The 19392-nt window shown below is 45.7% G+C and overlaps 2 protein-coding genes across 3 annotated transcripts in view; both read left to right on the forward strand.

Moving 5' to 3' along the window:
• baz1a (bromodomain adjacent to zinc finger domain, 1A) overlaps positions 1-9894 on the forward strand; it is a 61432-nt gene extending 51538 nt beyond the window's left edge. The window contains exons 22-31 of one of the 2 annotated variants that reach the window (XM_056295862.1): positions 261-415; positions 1446-1517; positions 1700-1782; positions 2641-2805; positions 2904-3034; positions 6756-6851; positions 7185-7354; positions 7457-7668; positions 7754-7841; positions 7990-9894. In XM_056295862.1, coding sequence (XP_056151837.1) covers positions 261-415; positions 1446-1517; positions 1700-1782; positions 2641-2805; positions 2904-3034; positions 6756-6851; positions 7185-7354; positions 7457-7668; positions 7754-7841; positions 7990-8162 — 1345 coding nt within the window. In that variant the 3' untranslated portion in view covers positions 8163-9894. The remainder of the gene's footprint in view (positions 1-260; positions 416-1445; positions 1518-1699; positions 1783-2640; positions 2806-2903; positions 3035-6755; positions 6852-7184; positions 7355-7456; positions 7669-7753; positions 7842-7989) is intronic. The other variant, XM_056295863.1, reaches the window with a different exon arrangement.
• A 1015-nt stretch (positions 9895-10909) lies between these two features.
• The window catches only part of cfl2 (cofilin 2 (muscle)), a 39538-nt gene continuing 31055 nt past the window's right edge, over positions 10910-19392 (forward strand). The window contains exons 1-2 of the mRNA XM_056295759.1: positions 10910-11053; positions 16114-16421. Coding sequence (XP_056151734.1) covers positions 11051-11053; positions 16114-16421 — 311 coding nt within the window. The 5' untranslated portion in view covers positions 10910-11050. The remainder of the gene's footprint in view (positions 11054-16113; positions 16422-19392) is intronic.

Here is a 19392-nt window from a genome sequence, read left to right on the forward strand (position 1 = left end):
GTCTGCATTTCAAACTGATGAATTCAAGATCATAAGAGTGATGAAGGGTTGTTGAGTTGTTACACCAGTGTTGATTGACCATGAGACAAATACGTGAGAATCTTTGAGGTTTCCGCTTTAAAAACAATTTGAGGGCCACCCCACCCAAAATTTTGTGATCCTGTTTAACTCCTGTTTTTTTTTTTTTTTTTTCTGATGGAATGGTAGACTGCCTCCTGTCACTGTCTCTCTGTCCGTTTTACTCTCTGGCTCTCTCTCAGGCTGCAGGAGCTGAAGGGGGAGCGAGTCGGTCTGGCTCTGGCGGGGAGTGGCTGTGGGACGCCGCAGGCAGTCAGCAGCACTGTGCGCTGCCTGGCTCAGGCCCTCGGCCATGTTGAGCAAGGCATCGAGAGGAAGTTCCTGAAGCCTCCACTGGGTGAGTTCCTTTTCTCAGAGTATCCCAGCAGTCTTACCTAGCTCAGAAACAGCTGGAGAACAAGGAAATAAATCATTTTTACTTGTCACGGTCTTCAGGTTTTAAAATTCAATAGAAAGTTTGGAAATTGAAATGGGTTTGGTGATTCTGGAAAGCTACCCCTTGTTGGTTTCTGTTAGCCTTCTTCAAGCTCAGATGAAGCTAGCTAGCAGGACACTCCTGTTATTCACAGAGCAAGTGGTGAAGGGTCACTCATTTGTGTTGTGATGATTTTACGGAATACAAGACGATTGTGTGACTTTTGAGAAAATTTGACAGTAGGATGTGAAAATATACTTTTTTACAACAAAATTTGAACTTCAGTCCATGAAAAACTGCTTTATAAAGAACTGATGCTCTGATTTCGGGCGTACTCACACTAGGCACAGTTGCTTTGTACCGTGCCCGAGCACGAATGTCCCCTCCTCCCCAATCCCTCGCTGACCTGCACTCACATTGCGCTTAACGTCATCACAGTGTGACTTTATGGGTTGAAGCGAAGTGCTCTCGTACAATGGACTTCATGATTTTATTTACCTTGTGGCGTATTTGGAGTTGTTCTGGGTGTGGTGACACATGACCCTCTCACATGCCTTATAGATTTATCAATTATGCAACGCAGCGATTTTCAGTAAATCGTGCTGCACGCATAAGAATGTTTTTTGAAAGGGACAATCATAGCATTCTGTGCTCAGACATGGTTAGTGATCACATGAGATGCGTACATGCCTGAGTCCAACTGAACCATGGCCAAGCCCACCTCTTCCACCGGTGAACTGGTACGCTGAACCCTGCTCGAGCAATCACACCAGTCAAACGAACTGGACTTTGGGGGTCAAACGTGCTCGAGCACGGTACAGACCGCCTACTGTGAGTACGCCCTGAAATCATTTGACCTGGTTCAAAAGACGGATGTGGTTTAAATGATCTGGCCTGATATAAATGATGAGGTGTTGGATGGAACAGACCTGAGAGTTGATCTGTCTTCTAGGTGATGAAGAGTCCAAAAAAGACCAAAAACACAAGAAAAGCAAAAAGAGAGAAGACGACCAGATGAGCGACGGTAACAACAAACTAAATAGCTTTTTGTGTGTGCACGCGCGCGTGTGTGTGTTTGTGTGCGTATGTGCATGTGCGGGTGTGCATGTGGGTGTGCGCACGCGCCCGTTTTAATTGATCACCTGACTGCTATCTTTTTATAACATGTCTCTTCATCTCTCTCTCTGTCTCGCTGTCTCTGTCTAGCTGACAGTGACAGTGGCCGTGTTTGTAAGACTGTGTTGGAGAGATGGCGAGAGTCTCTACTGGCCTGCACCAGTCTGTCTCAGGTCAGCTCATGTGAACTTTGACCTTCACCCTGAACCTCAGTCTACCCCAGCCTTCATTCGGATTCACCATTGCTGATAAATCATCTGCTCCTCCATCCGTCATCACTCTTATCTGTCACTTCGCTACCATCCATCATCACTCTTAACTGTCACTTCACTACCATCCATCATCACTCTTAACTGTCACTTCTCTACCATCCATCATCATTTTATCTGTCACTTCTGTCACTTCTCTACCATCCATCATCATTTTATCTGTCACTTCTGTCACTTCTCTACCATCCATCATCATTCTATCTGTCACCTCTACCATCAATCGTCATTCTATCTCTGTCAGTTCTCTATCATCCATCATCATTCTGTCACTTCTCTACCATCCATCACTTCTCTATCGTCCATCATCATTCTGTCTGTGTCACTTCTCTACCATCCATCATCATTTGATCTCTGTCACTTCTCTACCATCCATCATCATTCTGTCTCTCTGTCACTTGTCTACCGTCCATCATCATTCTGTCTGTCTGTCACTTCTCTACCATCCATCATCATTCTATCTCCGTCACTTCTCTATCATCCATCATCATTCTGTCACTTCTCTACCATCCATCATCATTCTATCTCCGTCACTTTTCTATCATCCATCATCATTCTGTCTGTCTGTCACTTCTCTGTCATCCATCATCACTCTATCCCTCTTCATCACTTTTGTCAGCAATCATTTTTGGATGTCATCTGTTGTGGCTCTGAATTTTGACTTCCTTACTGTTTGTTGCTGGTAATAAAGGTGATCTTTGAGTTGACAGATTTCTCTTAAATGTTTTTGTTTTTTATTTGAGTTAAATTTGTATTTGACTCCAGGTGTTTGTCCACTTGTCCACCTTGGAGAAGAGTGTGATCTGGGCCAAGTCTCTGCTCAATACCCGCTGCAAGATCTGCCGCAAAAAGGGAGATGCAGACAACATGCTGCTGTGTGACGGGTGTGACAGAGGACACCACACACACTGTCTGAGACCACGGCTGAAGGTACACACACACACACACACACACTGTCTGAACTGTGGTTTGAAGTACACACACAACCACTGGCATTCTGAAAGTGCATGCTGGTTTGTCTTGTCCAGGCCGTACCAGTGGGAGACTGGTTCTGTCCAGAGTGTCGTCCCAAACAGAGATCTAGACGCCTGTCCTCTCACCAGCACTCCTCCGTCAACTCGGAGGAGGAAAATTCAGAAGCGGAGAAGCAAACAGTGAGGTGAGGGAGAGAGAGACAAAGACTTTGTTCACATTACAAGCGAAATGTGGCCCAAATCTGATTTATTCACCACATGTGCCATGGGACTCCCCCCCCCCCCCCCCCCCAAAAAAAACCTTGTGGACAGGGTCCGAAATTAACTTTTTGGCTTACCGGCCAAGGGGACTGGTAGATGGAAAAATTCGACTGGCCAAGCATACTTTTTACCGGCCAAAATAATTGGTAGCCTTTTTTGTGCCGTACATATCAATGAGAGAATAAGGAATTGTGTTGAATAAAAGCTTTTAAAAATGTGACAAGAGCAGAAGCAAAAACATTTTTATGTAAAATTAGTCAATGGTAAAGCGATAAAATGTTACTAGTATGATTTCATGTTTTATTTGCAGTATTATTATAACTACTCGAGTGCTCCACATGCCCATCCCTAGTCCCAGACTACTTCTCACTCTACAGCAGCCACTCTCTTTGCACCATCCTTGAAGTCTGGCCTCCTGCTCCTGACAGAGTCTTGGTGCCGCAGATCAACAGCACTGGTTGGGTCATACTCCCTGATCTCGGGATGACAGCGGCACCCTCAGTAGATCCGAGAGTGTGTCTGAGTTGAGGTTGGACGTTAGTGCAAGCTAGGTGTCACATGCTAGTGCTAGCTGGCTAACGTTAGCTACAGCCAGCACTTTGTTTACGCTGTAAAATTATATTTTGAGATGACAACTAAATTCACTTACTCGCACATCCATTTGAAGTTGGAGAGTGGTCTCCCCTTCTTGCCAATGGCATGCACAGTCCTAAACATGTTCTGCATTTTCATGCTGGTCTGCTCGGACATGGCTATTAGTGCCTTTACGGAGGACGTTGCGAGGACAGACTCCAACTGAGCCTGAGAGGCATTCATACAGGTAATGTGACATGTGGAGGTCTCATGTTCCTTAATGTTTTCTACCTTCATTATCTTGTTACCGATGACAAATGAATTGCTACGGTTTTTGGCATACTAGCGACAGACGGAGCAACTCATTGCCACGGTCTGTGCATTATACCCCAGCCAGCCTCTCGCAGCTCCTTTATCGTCATACCTCCACTTTTCACTAAACTTTATTTTTTTCGGTTTGGTGGTGATGGTGGCTTCTTCCTCCTCTTCGGGGCATGGTTGTCTTTTTGATGGTGGTTTTGCGCCTTCTAAATATCGCCACATAACTGGTGTTGCTGGCTAACGTTAGTTTAAAGAATAGAGTAGGCTAGTACCGAGTTTGACGGGTGCTGCTGTCGTTGTTCCTCTCAGGTGTGTGCGTCATGTTACCCGCCAGTAGCGTCTAGCAACATTCTAATGCACTTTGATTGGTTAGTTTCTGTTATTGGTGTTGCCGTGTTATTGTTCTAATGCACTTTGGTTGGTTAATTTCTGTTATTGGTGTTGCCATGTTATTGTTCTAATGCACTTTAGTTGGTTACTTTCTGTTATTGTTGTTGCCATGTTATTGTTCTAATGCACTTTGGTTGGTTAATTTCTGTTATTGGTGTTGCTGTGTTATTGTTCTAATGCACTTTGGTTGGTTAATTTCTGTTATTGGTGTTGCTGTGTTATTGTTCTAATGCACTTTAGTTGGTTACTTTCTGTTATTGTTGTTGCCATGTTATTGTTCTAATGCACTTTGGTTGGTTAATTTCTGTTATTGGTGTTGCTGTGTTATTGTTCTAATGCACTTTGGTTGGTTACTTTCTGTTATTGTTGCTAAGGAGAGAGAGAGAGAGAGAGAGATGAAGGGGGGATTAGGTGGTTGGATTTCTTTTCTTTTTTTGTTACTCACCATGTGGCGGGTAGGCTTCTGAAATTTACTCGTCAATCAGAAAATCTACTCGCATTTGGCGGGTGGCGAGTGTTAATTTCAGGCCCTGCTTGTGGACACAAAAATCAGATTTTTTTTTCTGAACAGATTTGGGCCACTTTCATACTAGAATCTGATGGTGCCAGTGTGACCTGAGTCTGACCGGACAGGTGGAGTTCATGGAGCGGTTACATCACTCACACTTGCACATGACCGACAGTTGTAATTGCTACTGCAGCTACAGCTATGGCTCTGGCCCTTTTTTACCTTCTCATCCTCAGCAGCTGACTCGTCATCCAGCTACCAGAGCAAATCATCTTAGCAGTTAATGCTTGCACATCTGCTTCATTCATGTCATGGTCTCGCAATTTTGGCTTTTTTTTTTCTTTTTCTTACTATATGCGCAGGCAGATTATGTTATTCGTTTGTTAAATCTGCATGGAGGACTTCTCAGGGCTACAGTCTGTTCAAACTAACGTCAGAGATGGCTCACTTTACAACCATGAATGTGAACGGCCAAGTGAAAAGATCGGATCAGGCCACAAAAGACTACATCTGTTACCATTTTACGACACTGTGTATGCAGCTATTCCCCAATCCTCTGTGAATAGTACACGTGGCCATTGTCTACTACTACTATCTACTACTACTACTTTCAGCTGCTCCCGTTAGGGGGCGCCACAGCGGATCATCCGTTTCCATCTCTTCCTGTCCTCTGCATCTTCCTCTGTCACACCAGCCACCTGCATGTCCTCCCTCACCACATCCAAAACCTCCTCGTTGGCCTTCCTCTTCTCCTCTTCCCTGGCAGCTCCATATTCAGCATCCTTCTCCCAATATACCCAGCATCTCTCCTCCACACATGTCCAAACCATCTCAATCTTGTCTCTCTTGCTTTGTTGCCAAACCGACCAACCTGAGCTGTCCCTGTAATATACTCGTTCCTAATCCTGTCCTTCATCACTCCCAATGAAAATCTTATCATCTTCAACTCTGCCACCTCCACCTCCTCCTCCTGTCTTTTCATCAGTGCCACTGTCTCCAAACCATGTAACATAGCTGGTCTCACAACCATCTTGTAAACCTTCCCTCAAATCACTCCTGACACTCTTCTCCACCCACTCCACCCTGCCTGCACTCTCTTCTTCACCTCTCTTCTTCACTCTTCTAAACTCATACACCTTCGTCACCTCTGTCTTCCCTCTTATTCATGCGTAGGTATTCCATCTTGCTCCTACTGACTTTCATTCCTCTTCTCTCCAGTGCATACCTCCACCTCTCCAGGCTCTCCTCCACCTGCACCCTACTCTCACTACACATCACAATGTCATCTGCAAACATCATAGTCCACGGAGACTCCTGCCTGATCTTGTCCATCAACCTGTCCATCACCATTGCAAACAAGAAAGGGCTCAGAGCCGATCCTTGATGTAATCCCACCTCCACCTTGAACCCATCTGTCATTCCAACCATGCACCTCACCACGGTCACACTGCCCTCATACATATCCTGCACCACTCTTGGTACAGAGTATACGTGTCCATTGTAACTCTACTTAATGGTTGCGGCAATTTGTATATGAAACTGATTGCGGCTTTTGGTCGCTATGTAGCTGAACTGTGTCTAGGGTAGGGGAGTGCCTGCAGTCAGCTGAGACTGGCAAAAGTCACTTTGAAGAATGATGAAATGTGTCTCCACTAAACTTCGTGTCCAGGTAAATTGATTCAGCTTTTGGGGGCAACAAACAATGGTTTCAGTTATAACTCATGTCCTCTGTCTTTTTCTCTTTCACTCGTATATGTGTGTGTGTGTGTGTGTGTGTATATATATATATATATGTGTGTGTGTGTGTGTGTGTGTATATATATATATATATGTATATATATATATAAAACCAGGAAGAGCCAAACACTGGTTAAAGTGCTGCCCCGCAGCCAACAGGCCACACCCAAGAATCCCTCTGGCTCTACTGGGAAGACCCCATCAGCCTCCAAGTCTGTATATACATCAACCTCCCTAGTACTGTTACTGCTAGTCTATTACTGTTACTCCTAGAATAAATACTGCCTTACTAGTTTAGCACTGTTCCTGCAAGGCTGAATACTGTTACTGCTAGTCTAGTACTTAAGGCTAGTCTAAATACTGTTGCTGCTAGTCTAGTATAGGAATGTAATTTGTGTTTTATTATCTTAATAATATTTATTGGTATTTTTATTACTTTCATTCCTGCTGCTGTTTTTTATTATTATTATTATTATTATTGAAAGTATCTGCTTTAGTTTTGGACGTTGTGGAGATGTTTTACTCATCTTCCGATCCAATCACAGGTCCTCAGGGAAGAAGGCCCCGCCCTCATTAAAGACTACTCCGGTGTCCACCAGCAAAGCCCCTCCCCGTGCAGGGAGTCGAACTAGTGCCCGTCTGAGCCACGAGGTCGCCACCAGCAGCAGCAAGATGCCACCAGCTCCAACTGACACACGCAAGAGACCGCTGGAAGGTAAAACATTCAACTGCTTCTGCCATCACCTGCAGCTCTTCCAGCAGAGGGAGCCATACTGCTTCATAAAATCACTCCTCTTACTGTCTCTCTTCCCACCAGCAGAGGATACTCCATCTCCCATGCTCTCCAAACCCGTTCTGCCCATCTTCACCCCATCCTCCGCCTCCTCCTCCTCCTCCTGCTCCTCCACCCGACGCTCATCAGGGCGTAACCAGGGCGTCCATGAGCTGTCGGCCTGTGAGCAGCTGACTGTGGAACTGGTGCGACACCAAGACAGCTGGCCTTTCATGAAACTGGTGTCCAGAACACAGGTACGCATGCGCACACACACACACACACACACACACACACTGAGGTCAGTCCCTGTTGTTGACGTCCTCTGTCCTGTGGATAAAGGTTCCTGATTACTATGACATCATTAAGAAGCCCATGGCTCTGAGCACCATCAGAGAGAAGGTCAACAACTGTGAATACAAGAAAGCAGGTGAGCTTAAGTCAGGAAGAGACCAGACCTTAAAAAAAAAAAATCAAACACCCAGATATTCTTGGAATCTCTGAGTCCAGTCCTAAAATCCTCTCTCTCTCTCTCTCTCTCTCTCTCTCTCTCTCTCTCTCTCTCTCTGTCACTCTAGCGGAGTTCATTGAGGATGTGGACTTGATGTTCTCTAACTGTCTGCAGTATAATCCTCGCCACACCAACGAGGCCAAAGCTGGCCAGCGTCTTCAGACCTTCTTCCACAGTGAGCTCAGCAAGCTGGGCCTTGGAGTGTGCAACCCCTCCCTCCCCAAACGCTCCAGGCTTTAAATCAAACAAACCCACCTCAGCTCAGCTTGTCTGAGCATGTGCAGCATTCTGGATTTTTATTTTTATTTTTTATTTTTTGTCTGTAGTAAGAAATTGACATTATGTGGTTTGTCTGGACCTTAAGGGCTCTGATGACATCATCAATTCAGCTGGATTCTGATTGGTCCAGGGACAGCAAATGGGGAGACTAGAGGATGCTGTCCAAATCAAGTTTTTGTTTTGTTTTTTTGCTTTTTCTCCCCAGTTGTATCCGGCCAATTACCCCACTCTTCCCAGCCGTCCCGGTCTCTGCTGCACCCCCTCTGCCGATCCGGGCAGGACTGCAGACTACCACATGCCTCCTCCCATACATGTGGAGTCACCAGCTGCTTCTTTTCACCTGACAGTGAGGAGTTTCACCAGGGGGATGTAGCGTGTGGAAGGATCACGCTATTCCCCCTAGTTCCCCCTCCCCCCTGAACAGGCGCCCCGACCGACCAGAGGAGGTGCTAGTGCAGCGATCAGGACACATACCCACATCCGGCTTCCCACCTGCAGACACTGCCAATTGTTTCTGTAGGGATGCCCGACAAAGCCAGACGTGACACGAGGATTCAAACCGGTGATCTCGTGTTGGCAGGCAACAGAATAGACCGCCATGCTACCTTGACGCCTCCAAATCAAGTTATTTGATGGTTTTGAATTGGTCCTTTAAAGTCAGCAGAGCCCTGGAACCTGACAACAAAATGATAGAAGTTTCCTCTTACAAAAATGATTTAAAAGACCAGGGCTCATTAACCGCTCTCATAAATGACCATGGAAAGCTGAAGTGATAAATAGAAAAAACTGATAAATGTTGGAGTTTCTCAAGGAGGTTTCATCTCATCTGTCTGGATTAGACAGTCGTGTCATCGAGGTTTTCCTCCTGACCGGGTTACTTCGCTGTTGTCTTTGGCTGAAGGCGTGTTCTAGGGCGAAGTCACCTGGAGATGTGGTCGGTTGGAAGGAGAACCTTTGTGGCAGATGGCTTTTTATGTCTAACTTAGTAAGGCCCCTAGCTTCTCTAAGCCCAACAGTTTAAGGCCTTTCTCTAAACCAGCTTTCTGGGCCATGCTAGAATTTTCTGCAGTCCTTTGGGTCAATAAAGATGTCAGCCCAGTTTTTCTTCATGTGGCTGTGCTTCACTTTAGGGGAACAGCCAACTTCTCAGAAAACGAATATTGCATTGCAAAGTTTAAGTCCAGATAATGTTAATTTGGTTATTTTAGGACCTTACTTTCAAAGTGAAAATCCATTAAATGCTGTTTAAGTTGGTAGCTATGATAGGGCTCTAACAGTTCTGCTGATGTAGTCCCCTCAGTATTATGTAGCATGTTAAACGGACATTCCTGTGGTGCTCCTTAATCCTGGTGCTGAACAGACGAGCTGGAGGACGAGACGACAGACTCTGGACGTTCTGCTTGACTTCTTGAAGTCTGAACTCAGCTGACACGGAGGACACAAGTACATTTGAAAACCTCACCATCCATCGTCCATGCTGAGTCCACGCTGACTCTGGAAGATTTGAAATGTTCCCGGGGAGAAAATGGTTGCCTGATTTCCCAGAACTGTAAAACCACTAAGAGACTAAGCGCGCAGTCGCTTTGCACTGAACATGTTTGGGGAAAGTCAAGCTTTTTGTATTTGCTCAGGGAACAGCGCAGTCACTCGTGTTATCAAAGACTACTGCAACCAATAATACTACTACGTTTAAGTGGGGGGGTGTCTTTTCTTCCAAATGCCCAAGCTTCGTTTGTTTTGCTGAATCAGGTGTCCACGTTTGCAGGGAGGGTCCTGCTGGGTTGGCAGCCCAGACTGAGTTGGGCCTCCCTTCCGAGTCTTTTCCCGAGGGAACTGGAACATCAGTTCAGGTGCTTATCAAGTCTCCCTAGCTCGCCTGGCTCGACCCCCTCTCCTGCGCTTTCCTCATCAACATGACTGAGTGACTTGCCACCAGCAGGAAGCGAGGTAGGCTGGGTCCCAGCTGCTGCTCCTGCTCCTGCTCCTGCTGCAGGCGGGCGGGCGGGCGGGCGGGTCAGACCACACCGGACCCGCTGCTTCGCTCGCTGCGCGTGCCTCGGCGTGGTTATTTATTGAGTTCTCACTAATTTATGATCCGTGTGCTTGCTTGACATGACTGCTCCGAGCCGAGCGTGGCGCGTCACGCCGAGCCGAGCGTGGCGCGTCACGCCGAGCCGAGCGTGGCGCGTCACGCCGAGCCGAGCCGAGCGTGGCGCGTCACGCCGAGCCGAGCCGAGCGTGGCGCGTCACGCCGAGCCGAGCCGAGCGTGGCGCGTCACGCCGAGCCGAGCCGAGCGTGGCGCGTCACGCCGAGCCGAGCCGAGCGTGGCGCGTCACGCCGAGCCGAGCCGAGCGTGGCGCGTCACGCCGAGCCGAGCCGAGCGTGGCGCGTCACGCCGAGCCGAGCCGAGCGTGGCGCGTCACGCCGAGCCGAGCCTCGTCCTCTGTGGGCTGTGCGCCGCCCTGCCTCCATCTCAGCTCGTCACGTGTCCTTTCTAGTTCGCTGTTGTACTTTTTCACATGTCAAAGAAATAAAGTCACTTTTGTATGAACACGTGCCTGTGCCTCCCTCCCTCCCGCGTGCTGCTGCCTGGATAACGTGCTGGTGTGGTGACGTGTGCTCCCCAACAGAACCACCATCAGAACGGAGTCGGAGCGGGGCTCTGAGCGGTGACGCTCGGAGCCCCGCTCCGACTCCGCCCGCCGGGGCTATCCCGTCCACAGCGCCCGCCCCCTCCTCCTCCCCTCTGTCTCCTGCTGACGACCGGTGGAAGGCTCGCACTCCCCTCTGCCTTCACCCCGAAAACCCCGCAGAACCGCAGCCCAGAGCCCCGAAACCGTCGGACGACATGGTGAGAACCGTACCGCCGCCGCCGAGCGCCCGGCGCCGCCGCCACCGGGCGCTCGGCGGTCTTTCATTTGGTGGCGCCAAAACCACTTTTGATCACTTTGTATGTGCTGGGCTCCATTTGTGTCGACCGTTAGTGACGTGCTTAGCGGCTAGCTGTTAGCGGCTAGCTGTTAGCTGTTAGCAAGCTTCAGAAATATGGCTGCATGTAAAGCACTTTGACGGGACGTGGCCCCGCTGGCCCGGCTAGCCCTGCTGGGCTGTGGGTGACCCCGGAAGGAAGCTGGCTTTACTTGATGCTGAACTTTAATGGAGTGCTGGCTGTCACAAGGCCCGCCGTGGCCCCGGGCGGCCATTTTAGCCTAATTATAGTCTCACTGGACCGCTGACTGAACCCCCCCCCCCCGGCCTTCAGCTCCTTGCTGGTCTCATGGTGGCTGTACAGCCAGGCTAACTGCTAGGCTAGCCCAGCCTGCTACAACTGCCTACACTATGAAAGTCAGACGACCAACAATCAGTGTTGAAGTTCTGCTTTTAAACTCGGAGCCGAGCCGAGCCGAGCCGCCGCTAAATGAGACTCGACGACAGCACATCCGTTACTCGTGAGAGTTTGGAGGGCTACATGGTCCAGCAGTGACTTGGCAGTCTGGGCCCAACAATCACTTTGCTGTTAACTGACCAAGTCACCAGGACTTTTATTAACCCTGACCAAGTCACCAGCATTTTATTAACCCTGACCAAGTCACCAGCATTTTATTAACCCTGACCAAGTCACCAGCCTTTTATTAACCCTGACCAAGTCACCAGGACTTTTATTAACCCTGACCAAGTCACCAGGCTTTTATTAACCCTGACCAAGTCACCAGGCTTTTATTAACCCTGACCAAGTCACCAGCCTTTTATTAACCCCGACCAAGTCACCAGGCTTTTATTAACCCTGACCAAGTCACCAGGACTTTATTAACCCTGACCAAGACACCATCCTTTTATTAACCCTGACCAAGTCACCAGGCTTTTATTAACCCTGACCAAGTCACCAGCCTTTTATTAACTCTGACCAAGTCACCAGCCTTTTATTAACCCTGACCAAGTCACCAGGCTTTTATTGACCCAGACCAAGTCACCAGCCTTTTATTAACTCTGACCAAGTCACCAGCCTTTTATTAACCCTGACAAAGTCACCAGGCTTTTATTAACCCTGACCAATTCACCAGACTTTTATTAGCCCTGACCAAGTCACCAGCCTTTTATTAACCCTGACCAAGTCACCAGGCTTTTATTAACCCTGACCAAGTCACCAGGACTTTTATTAACCCTGACCAAGTCACCAGGCTTTTATTAACCCTGACCAAGTCACCAGGCTTTTATTAACCCTGACCAAGTCACCAGCCTTTTATTAACTCTGAAAAGTCACCAGCCTTTTATTAACTCTGACCAAGTCACCAGGCTTTTATTAACCCTGACCAAGTCACCAGACTTTTGTTAACCCTGACCAAGTCACCAGGCTTTTATTAACCCTGACCAAGTCACCAGCCTTTTATTAACCCTGACCAAGTCACCAGCCTTATTATCCCTGACCAAGTCACCAGCCTTTTATTATCGCTGACCAAGTCACCAGCCTTTTATTAACCCTGACCAAGTCACCAGGCTTTTATTAACCCTGACCAAGTCACCAGGCTTTTATTAACCCTGACCAATTCACCAGCTTTTGTTAACCCTGACCAAGTCACCAGGCTTTTATTAACCCTGACCAAGTCACCAGGCTTTTATTAACCCTGACCAATTCACCAGCCTTATTATCCCTGACCAAGTCACCAGCCTTTTATTAACCCTGACCAAGTCACCAGGCTTTTATTAACCCTGACCAAGTCACCAGCCTTATTAACCCTGACCAAGTCACCAGGCTTTTATTAACCCTGACCAAGTCACCAGCCTTATTAACCCTGACCAAGTCATCAGGCTTTTATTAACCCTGACCAAGTCACCAGGCTTTTATTAACCCTGACCAAGTCACCAGCCTTATTAACCCTGACCAAGTCACCAGCCTTATTAACCCAGACCAAGTCACCAGGCTTTTATTAACCCTGACCAAGTCACCAGCCTTACTAACCCTGACCAAGTCACCAGGCTTTTATTAACCCTGACCAAGTCACCAGCCTTATTAACCCTGACCAAGTCACCAGGCTTTTATTAACCCTGACCAAGTCACCAGGCTTTTATTAACCCTGACCAAGTCACCAGCTTTTGTTAACCCTGACCAAGTCACCAGGCTTTTATTAAACCTGACCAAGTCACCAGGCTTTTATTAACCCTGACAAAGTCACCAGCCTTATTATCCCTGACCAAGTCACCAGCCTTTTATTAACGCTGACCAAGTCACCAGGCTTTTATTAACCCTGACCAAGTCACCAGCCTTTTATTAACCCTGACCAAGTCACCAGCATTTTATTAACCCTGACCAAGTCACCAGCCTTATTAACCCTGACCAAGTCACCAGGCTTTTATTAACCCTGACCAAGTCACCAGGCTTTTATTAACCCTGACCAAGTCACCAGGCTTTTATTAACCCTGACCAAGTCACCAGGCTTTTATTAACCCTGACCAAGTGACCAGCCTTTTATTAACCCTGACCAAGTCATCAGGACTTTAGCTTTTATTAAAGGGGGCATATCATGCTCATTCCAGCTCTTTGTTTTTAGTTAGGGGCTCCACTAGCTTTGTATGATTTTTAGTTAAAAAAAAAATCCTCATTTATCTATCCTGGCCCTTTGGCAGCCCATCAGTTCATCTTCTGTCTGAAATAGGCTCTCTGGGCTATTTTTTCTTTTAGGCCCCCCACCCTAAAAGCCCACTTTCTTCTGATTGGTCAACTTCCGGACGCCTGCCGAGGGGGCCCCACCCAGTGCTTGTTATATCGTACTCTGTTTCTCCTTCGAGATCTGTTACCCCCTAGCCAGAGTTCAATATGTCACCAGGACGCTTGATAGGGGGGAAATGGATCTCAACAGGGAAACAGTTCAATAGAACACTGGTGTAGGAGATTTCACAAGCAAAATATAAACCTGCTAAGTAACATAATTTCTCGTTCTTGATTGGAAATGGCAACTTCTCAAATCTATCTGTACATGTTCGAGCCTGAATATAATTGTGAATATGAGAGTGGACAGCACAAACTTCCACAGCAACAAAGACTACAGCAGGATGTCTCTGGTAAACGCGTTACCTGCTTATTGTGTGACATAATGGTGGATTTAGTCTTTCAGTCACAAGCCATATATAAAAATGTTTCTTTAAATACCCCTGTTAATTGTTATATGTGTGGAAAATGCGCTGAAATGCCTGCTGAAGTGGAAAACGTCTGCTGTCAGGAAAGAAAAAATTTCACGTAGATAGTAAAATGTTGTTCTGCTGTCACCAAACTATAGTATCTCCCTACATTGTTGGTTATTTGTATGCTGGACTACATTAAATGTCTATAATTCCATTCCAGTAGACTGTAGTTTGACAGGCTTTTGGCTTGGAGTATCTCTGCTTGAGCATAGCTGCTTTTGGTATTATAAAAATTATAGTTGATTGCTTATTACTTGAAAAAAAACGTGTTTAGGGGATGGTGACATTTATCCTCAGCAGTTGTGAAAATAACGTCATGATTTTGAGTGGATATAGTTGAAATAAAGGCTACTGGCTACAATCAATATACTGCTTGACAATAATCTATAATCAGCTTTTAGTAACTCTGACCGAGTCACCAGGACTTTAACTTTTATTAACTCTGACCAAGTCGCCAGGAATTCCTGAGATTAGCTAATGTAGTTAAATTTAAGTATGGTTAATTCCCTTTTCTTTTTCTTTTTCTTTTTTGTAATCAGGCATGGATCTGTCACAAGTAGGCTGGGAGTTTTAATGTCCAAATCTCATATTGACATTATTATAAATAAAGCCGGTCAGCTCCGTAGCAGGAGTAAGACAAACTCTTGGGCAAATGTTATTTTCAGTCACTTGTCCTAGCTGACTCATCTCATCAGGGCTGTGCTTTGATTCAGGTCTGCAGTATGTTGTCTAATCACAATCATCAGCATATTTAAATCTGTTTTCTTCAGAACAGATTAGGAACATATTAATTTTCAAGGAACCACCTCTGGCTCCTAACACATCCGGAAACCTGAAAACAGTACTCTGATAAATGACACTTGAACATGTGTCAAAGCCAAACTAGCTAAAGTCATCCACTCTCGGGTTTGCCTGAGCTAGTGTTTAGTTTTGATTGAAATGTGTTCAGCGGACAATGTGTTGAGAAAGCAGTTATGTGTCCTCCTGGTTGGGTCAGCCCAGGACTTTAAATTCTGTCAGACCAAAAGTTGACAATCTTCTCAGTCTGGGAATGACATTTGACCATAAAAACTACTGATCACACTGGTTACTGTTAAGGTGATGACAAGTATTGGCTGAACTGTGAACAGGCAAGAATAATGTCTGCTGTTTTAAGGGATAGTTTGGTTTCTGAGGTTTTACTTACATAAAGTCGGACAAACATGCACAATATAACATATCTAATATAACATTTTTAGTATTTTGTATGTACTTGTGAAAACGTTGGTTAAGAAAAAGTTAATGCTAGTCTTACGAGTAAAAAGTATTAACAGCTTTGAAGAAGGTGCATTTGCCTTTTGAGAGGAGCTGCTAATACAGACATCCAGCAATTAAGCGAAACTCAACATTCACCATACTTTTCAATTAGCACACGAACATAAAAAAAAGGAATCCATGAGTTTGTCTGACTCTGTGAGTAGCACACATAGGAAAAGGCCTGAAATCCAAATCCCTGTAACCTGTAGATGTTGTTGGCACACTGATTCCATCCCTCAGTATTGACCAGATGGTTCTTGGCCTGAATCAATTTTGTGATTAAACAGAGAAATGGTTTGAACATGAACTTGTTCTGTTGCCATTAGTCAGGTCAGCAGTATGGTGGGAGGGCAGCTGTTATTTTCTTCAACGTCTCCCTCAGGTCGGTACTCCAGTCACAAACAGATAAATGCTCTAACCAAACCCCTCCACCCGTAGGCGTCAGGTGTCACAGTCAACGATGAGGTCATCAAGGTCTTCAATGACATGAAGGTACGGAAGTCGTCCACCTCCGATGAGGTGAAAAAGAGGAAGAAGGCTGTGCTTTTCTGCCTCAGTGAAGACAAGAAGAAGATTATTGTAGAAGAGGGGAAGCAGATCTTGGTTGGGGACATCGGAGAGACCGTGGATGACCCCTATGCCTGCTTTGTTAAGCTCCTCCCCCTCAACGACTGCAGATACGGCCTGTATGACGCCACATATGAAACCAAGGAGTCCAAGAAAGAAGACCTTGTGTTTATATTTTGGTCAGTATTCTCTCTGTTTGTCTGTTGGAGGGAGGAGAGAAACAAGGTTGGATGTTGAAGTCTTGTGTGTATTGGGATGACAGTAGGACTGAAATTATTCCACAGGATACTCAAACAGGTTTTTCATCCTTGAGTACTTTTTAACAGGGTTTGAATCCAGTTCTTAGTCAGCAGAAAACCAGCATTACTGCAAACAGAAAACCAGAATGAAAACAGAGAATAGAAATCCAGCAGTACTGCTCAGTGCAGTACTGCTGGATTTCTATTTTGCCAGGTAGTTCTTTGCATTCACCTGTTGTGTCAGGTATTCCAGACATTTAATAAACGTGGTTGCATCTAAAATCACATATTGCATACTTCATATATGTGTGTAGTATGGAGGATTTTAACCACTTTCTGTTTAGCATCTGTCTTGCCCTCCACCATTATTCATTAATGTCGTGAATTATCGCAATGCAATGTTGGATACGTATGCCAGCTTAGTGTCCAATTTTTGTGTACTCCAGTATTTCTCTGGATGTAGTATGACATCCAGGTGTTTTTCACATGCTATTTGATGCATACTTTTGGACATGCTAGAAACCTTCACATACGTATTTGATGAACTAGTATGCAATTTCGGATGCAGCCACTTCTTTAGACCTGGCACGACAGATGAATGTAATGAACTACCCGACCGAATAGAAAACCAGCAGTACGGTGGATCAATGAGAACCAGATTGAGAGCCATTCACTGGTCTACAATATAGCTGTTTGGTGGGGTAGACAGAAAACACGGATGGAAGGCTCAGCACTAAAAATCAGAAGATGTCTTAAGTTTGGGAGCATTAAAAAAAGAGAGAATATAGTTATCTGTGTGTGGTGCAAAGTTGAACTTGCCTGTCATAATAGGATGTCTATAATAAAAGAACACCTACATAGATAAACTCAAGATCCACTGGACACAAAGTAAGTTATGACTGCAGTTAACTAGCATGCAGTAGAATAATATTAATGCACACACAGCTGTAGGCTACATGTCCCACCAGTATCTCTCCAATATTGAATATTATGGATTGGAGTTGATTTTAGATTGCATTGAGTCAGTTTAATCAGTAAATCAAACATCTGTACCTAGTTAATTTCTCCAGTAAAATATTTCGATTGTCAAAACTTTTAGCAAAATACTTTATTACGAAAATAATCAATAGTGTCAAACCTAGATGACCATATGATAATGACTTTAATCAATAAAGAGAACTTGGCACTACTTGCTGTTATTCAGGCCCAAACATGGAAACCTTATAATTCTATTTATAAGAACAATAATGTGAAGAGATATTTTAAAGGCCTGCTCCAACAAAGCTATGCCTAGCTAACCATGTCTCTGGTCCACCAGTACTGAGAACTGTGTCACTGGTCCACCAGTATTGAGGACTGTGTCACTGGTTCACCAGTACTGAGGACTGTGTCATTGCTCTACCATTACTACCATTACTGAGAACTGTCACTGGTCCACCAGTACTGAGAACTGTGTCACTGGTCTACCAATACTGATAACTATGTCATTGGTCCACTAGTACTGAGAACTGTGTCACTGGTCCACCAGTATTGAGGACTGTGTCACTGGTTCACCAGTACTGAGGACTGTGTCATTGCTCTACCATTACTACCAGTACTGAGAACTGTGTCATTGGTCCACCAGTACTGAGAACTGTGTCACTGGTCTACCAATACTGATAACTATGTCATTGGTCCACAAGTACTGAGAACAGTGTCACAGGTCCACCAGTATTGAGGACTGTGTCATTGCTCTACCATTACTACCATTATTGAGATCTGTGTCATTGGTCCACCAGTACTGAGAACTGTATCACTGGTCTACTAGTATTGATAACCGTGTCATTGGTCCATCAGTATTGAGGACTGTGTCATTGCTCTACCAGTATTGAGGACTGTGTCATTAGTCCACCAGTAATGACAACTGTGTCACTGGTCCACTAGTACTGAGAACTGTGTCACTGGTCTGCCAGTATTGATAACCATGTCATTGGTCCAGCAGTGCTGAGAATTTTGTCACTGCCCTACCAGTACTGAGAATTTTGTCAGTGGTCGACCAGTACTGAGAACTGTCATCGGTCCACCAATACTGGAAACTGTTTGACTGCTCTACCAGTACTGAGAACTGTATCATTGATCCACCAGTACTAGGAACTGTTTCTCTGCTTTACCAGTACTGAGAACTGTATAATTGGTCCACCAGTACTAGGAACTGTTTCACTGCTTTGCCGGTATTGATAACTGTGTCATTGGTCCACCAGTACTAGGAACTGTTTCACTTTTCTACCAGTATTGATAACTGTCATTGGTCCGTCCACCAATACTGGGAACTGTTTCACTGCTCTACCAGTATTGATAACTGTGTCATTGGTCCACCATACTAGGAGCTGTTTCACTGCTCTACCAGTACTGAGAACTGTGTCACCAGTACTGAGGACAGTGTCATTGGTCTACAAGTACTGAAAACTTCGTCATTGGTCAACCAGTACTGAGAACTGTGTCACTGGTCTACCAGTACTAAGGACTATGTCATTGGTCCACCAGTACTGAGAACTGCATCATTGTTCCACCAGTACTGAGAATGGTGTCATTGGCCAGCCAGTACTGAGAACTGTGTCACTGGTCTACCAGTACTAAGGACTATGTCATTGGTCCACCAGTACTGAGAACTTCATCATTGTTCCACCAGTACTGAGAACCACATCATTGGTCCACCAGTACTGAGAATGGTGTCATTGGTCAACCAGTACTGAGAACTGTGTCACTGGTCTACCAGTACTAAGGACTATGTCATTGGTCCACCAGTACTGAGAACTTCATCATTGTTCCACCAGTACTGAGAACCACATCATTGGTCCACCAGTACTGAGAATGGTGTCATTGGCCAGCCAGTACTGAGAACTGTGTCACTGGTCTACCAGTACTGAGAAAT

Source organism: Lampris incognitus, chromosome 16 (genome assembly GCF_029633865.1).
Source record: "Lampris incognitus isolate fLamInc1 chromosome 16, fLamInc1.hap2, whole genome shotgun sequence".
NCBI classification, from domain to species: Eukaryota; Metazoa; Chordata; class Actinopteri; order Lampriformes; family Lampridae; genus Lampris; species Lampris incognitus.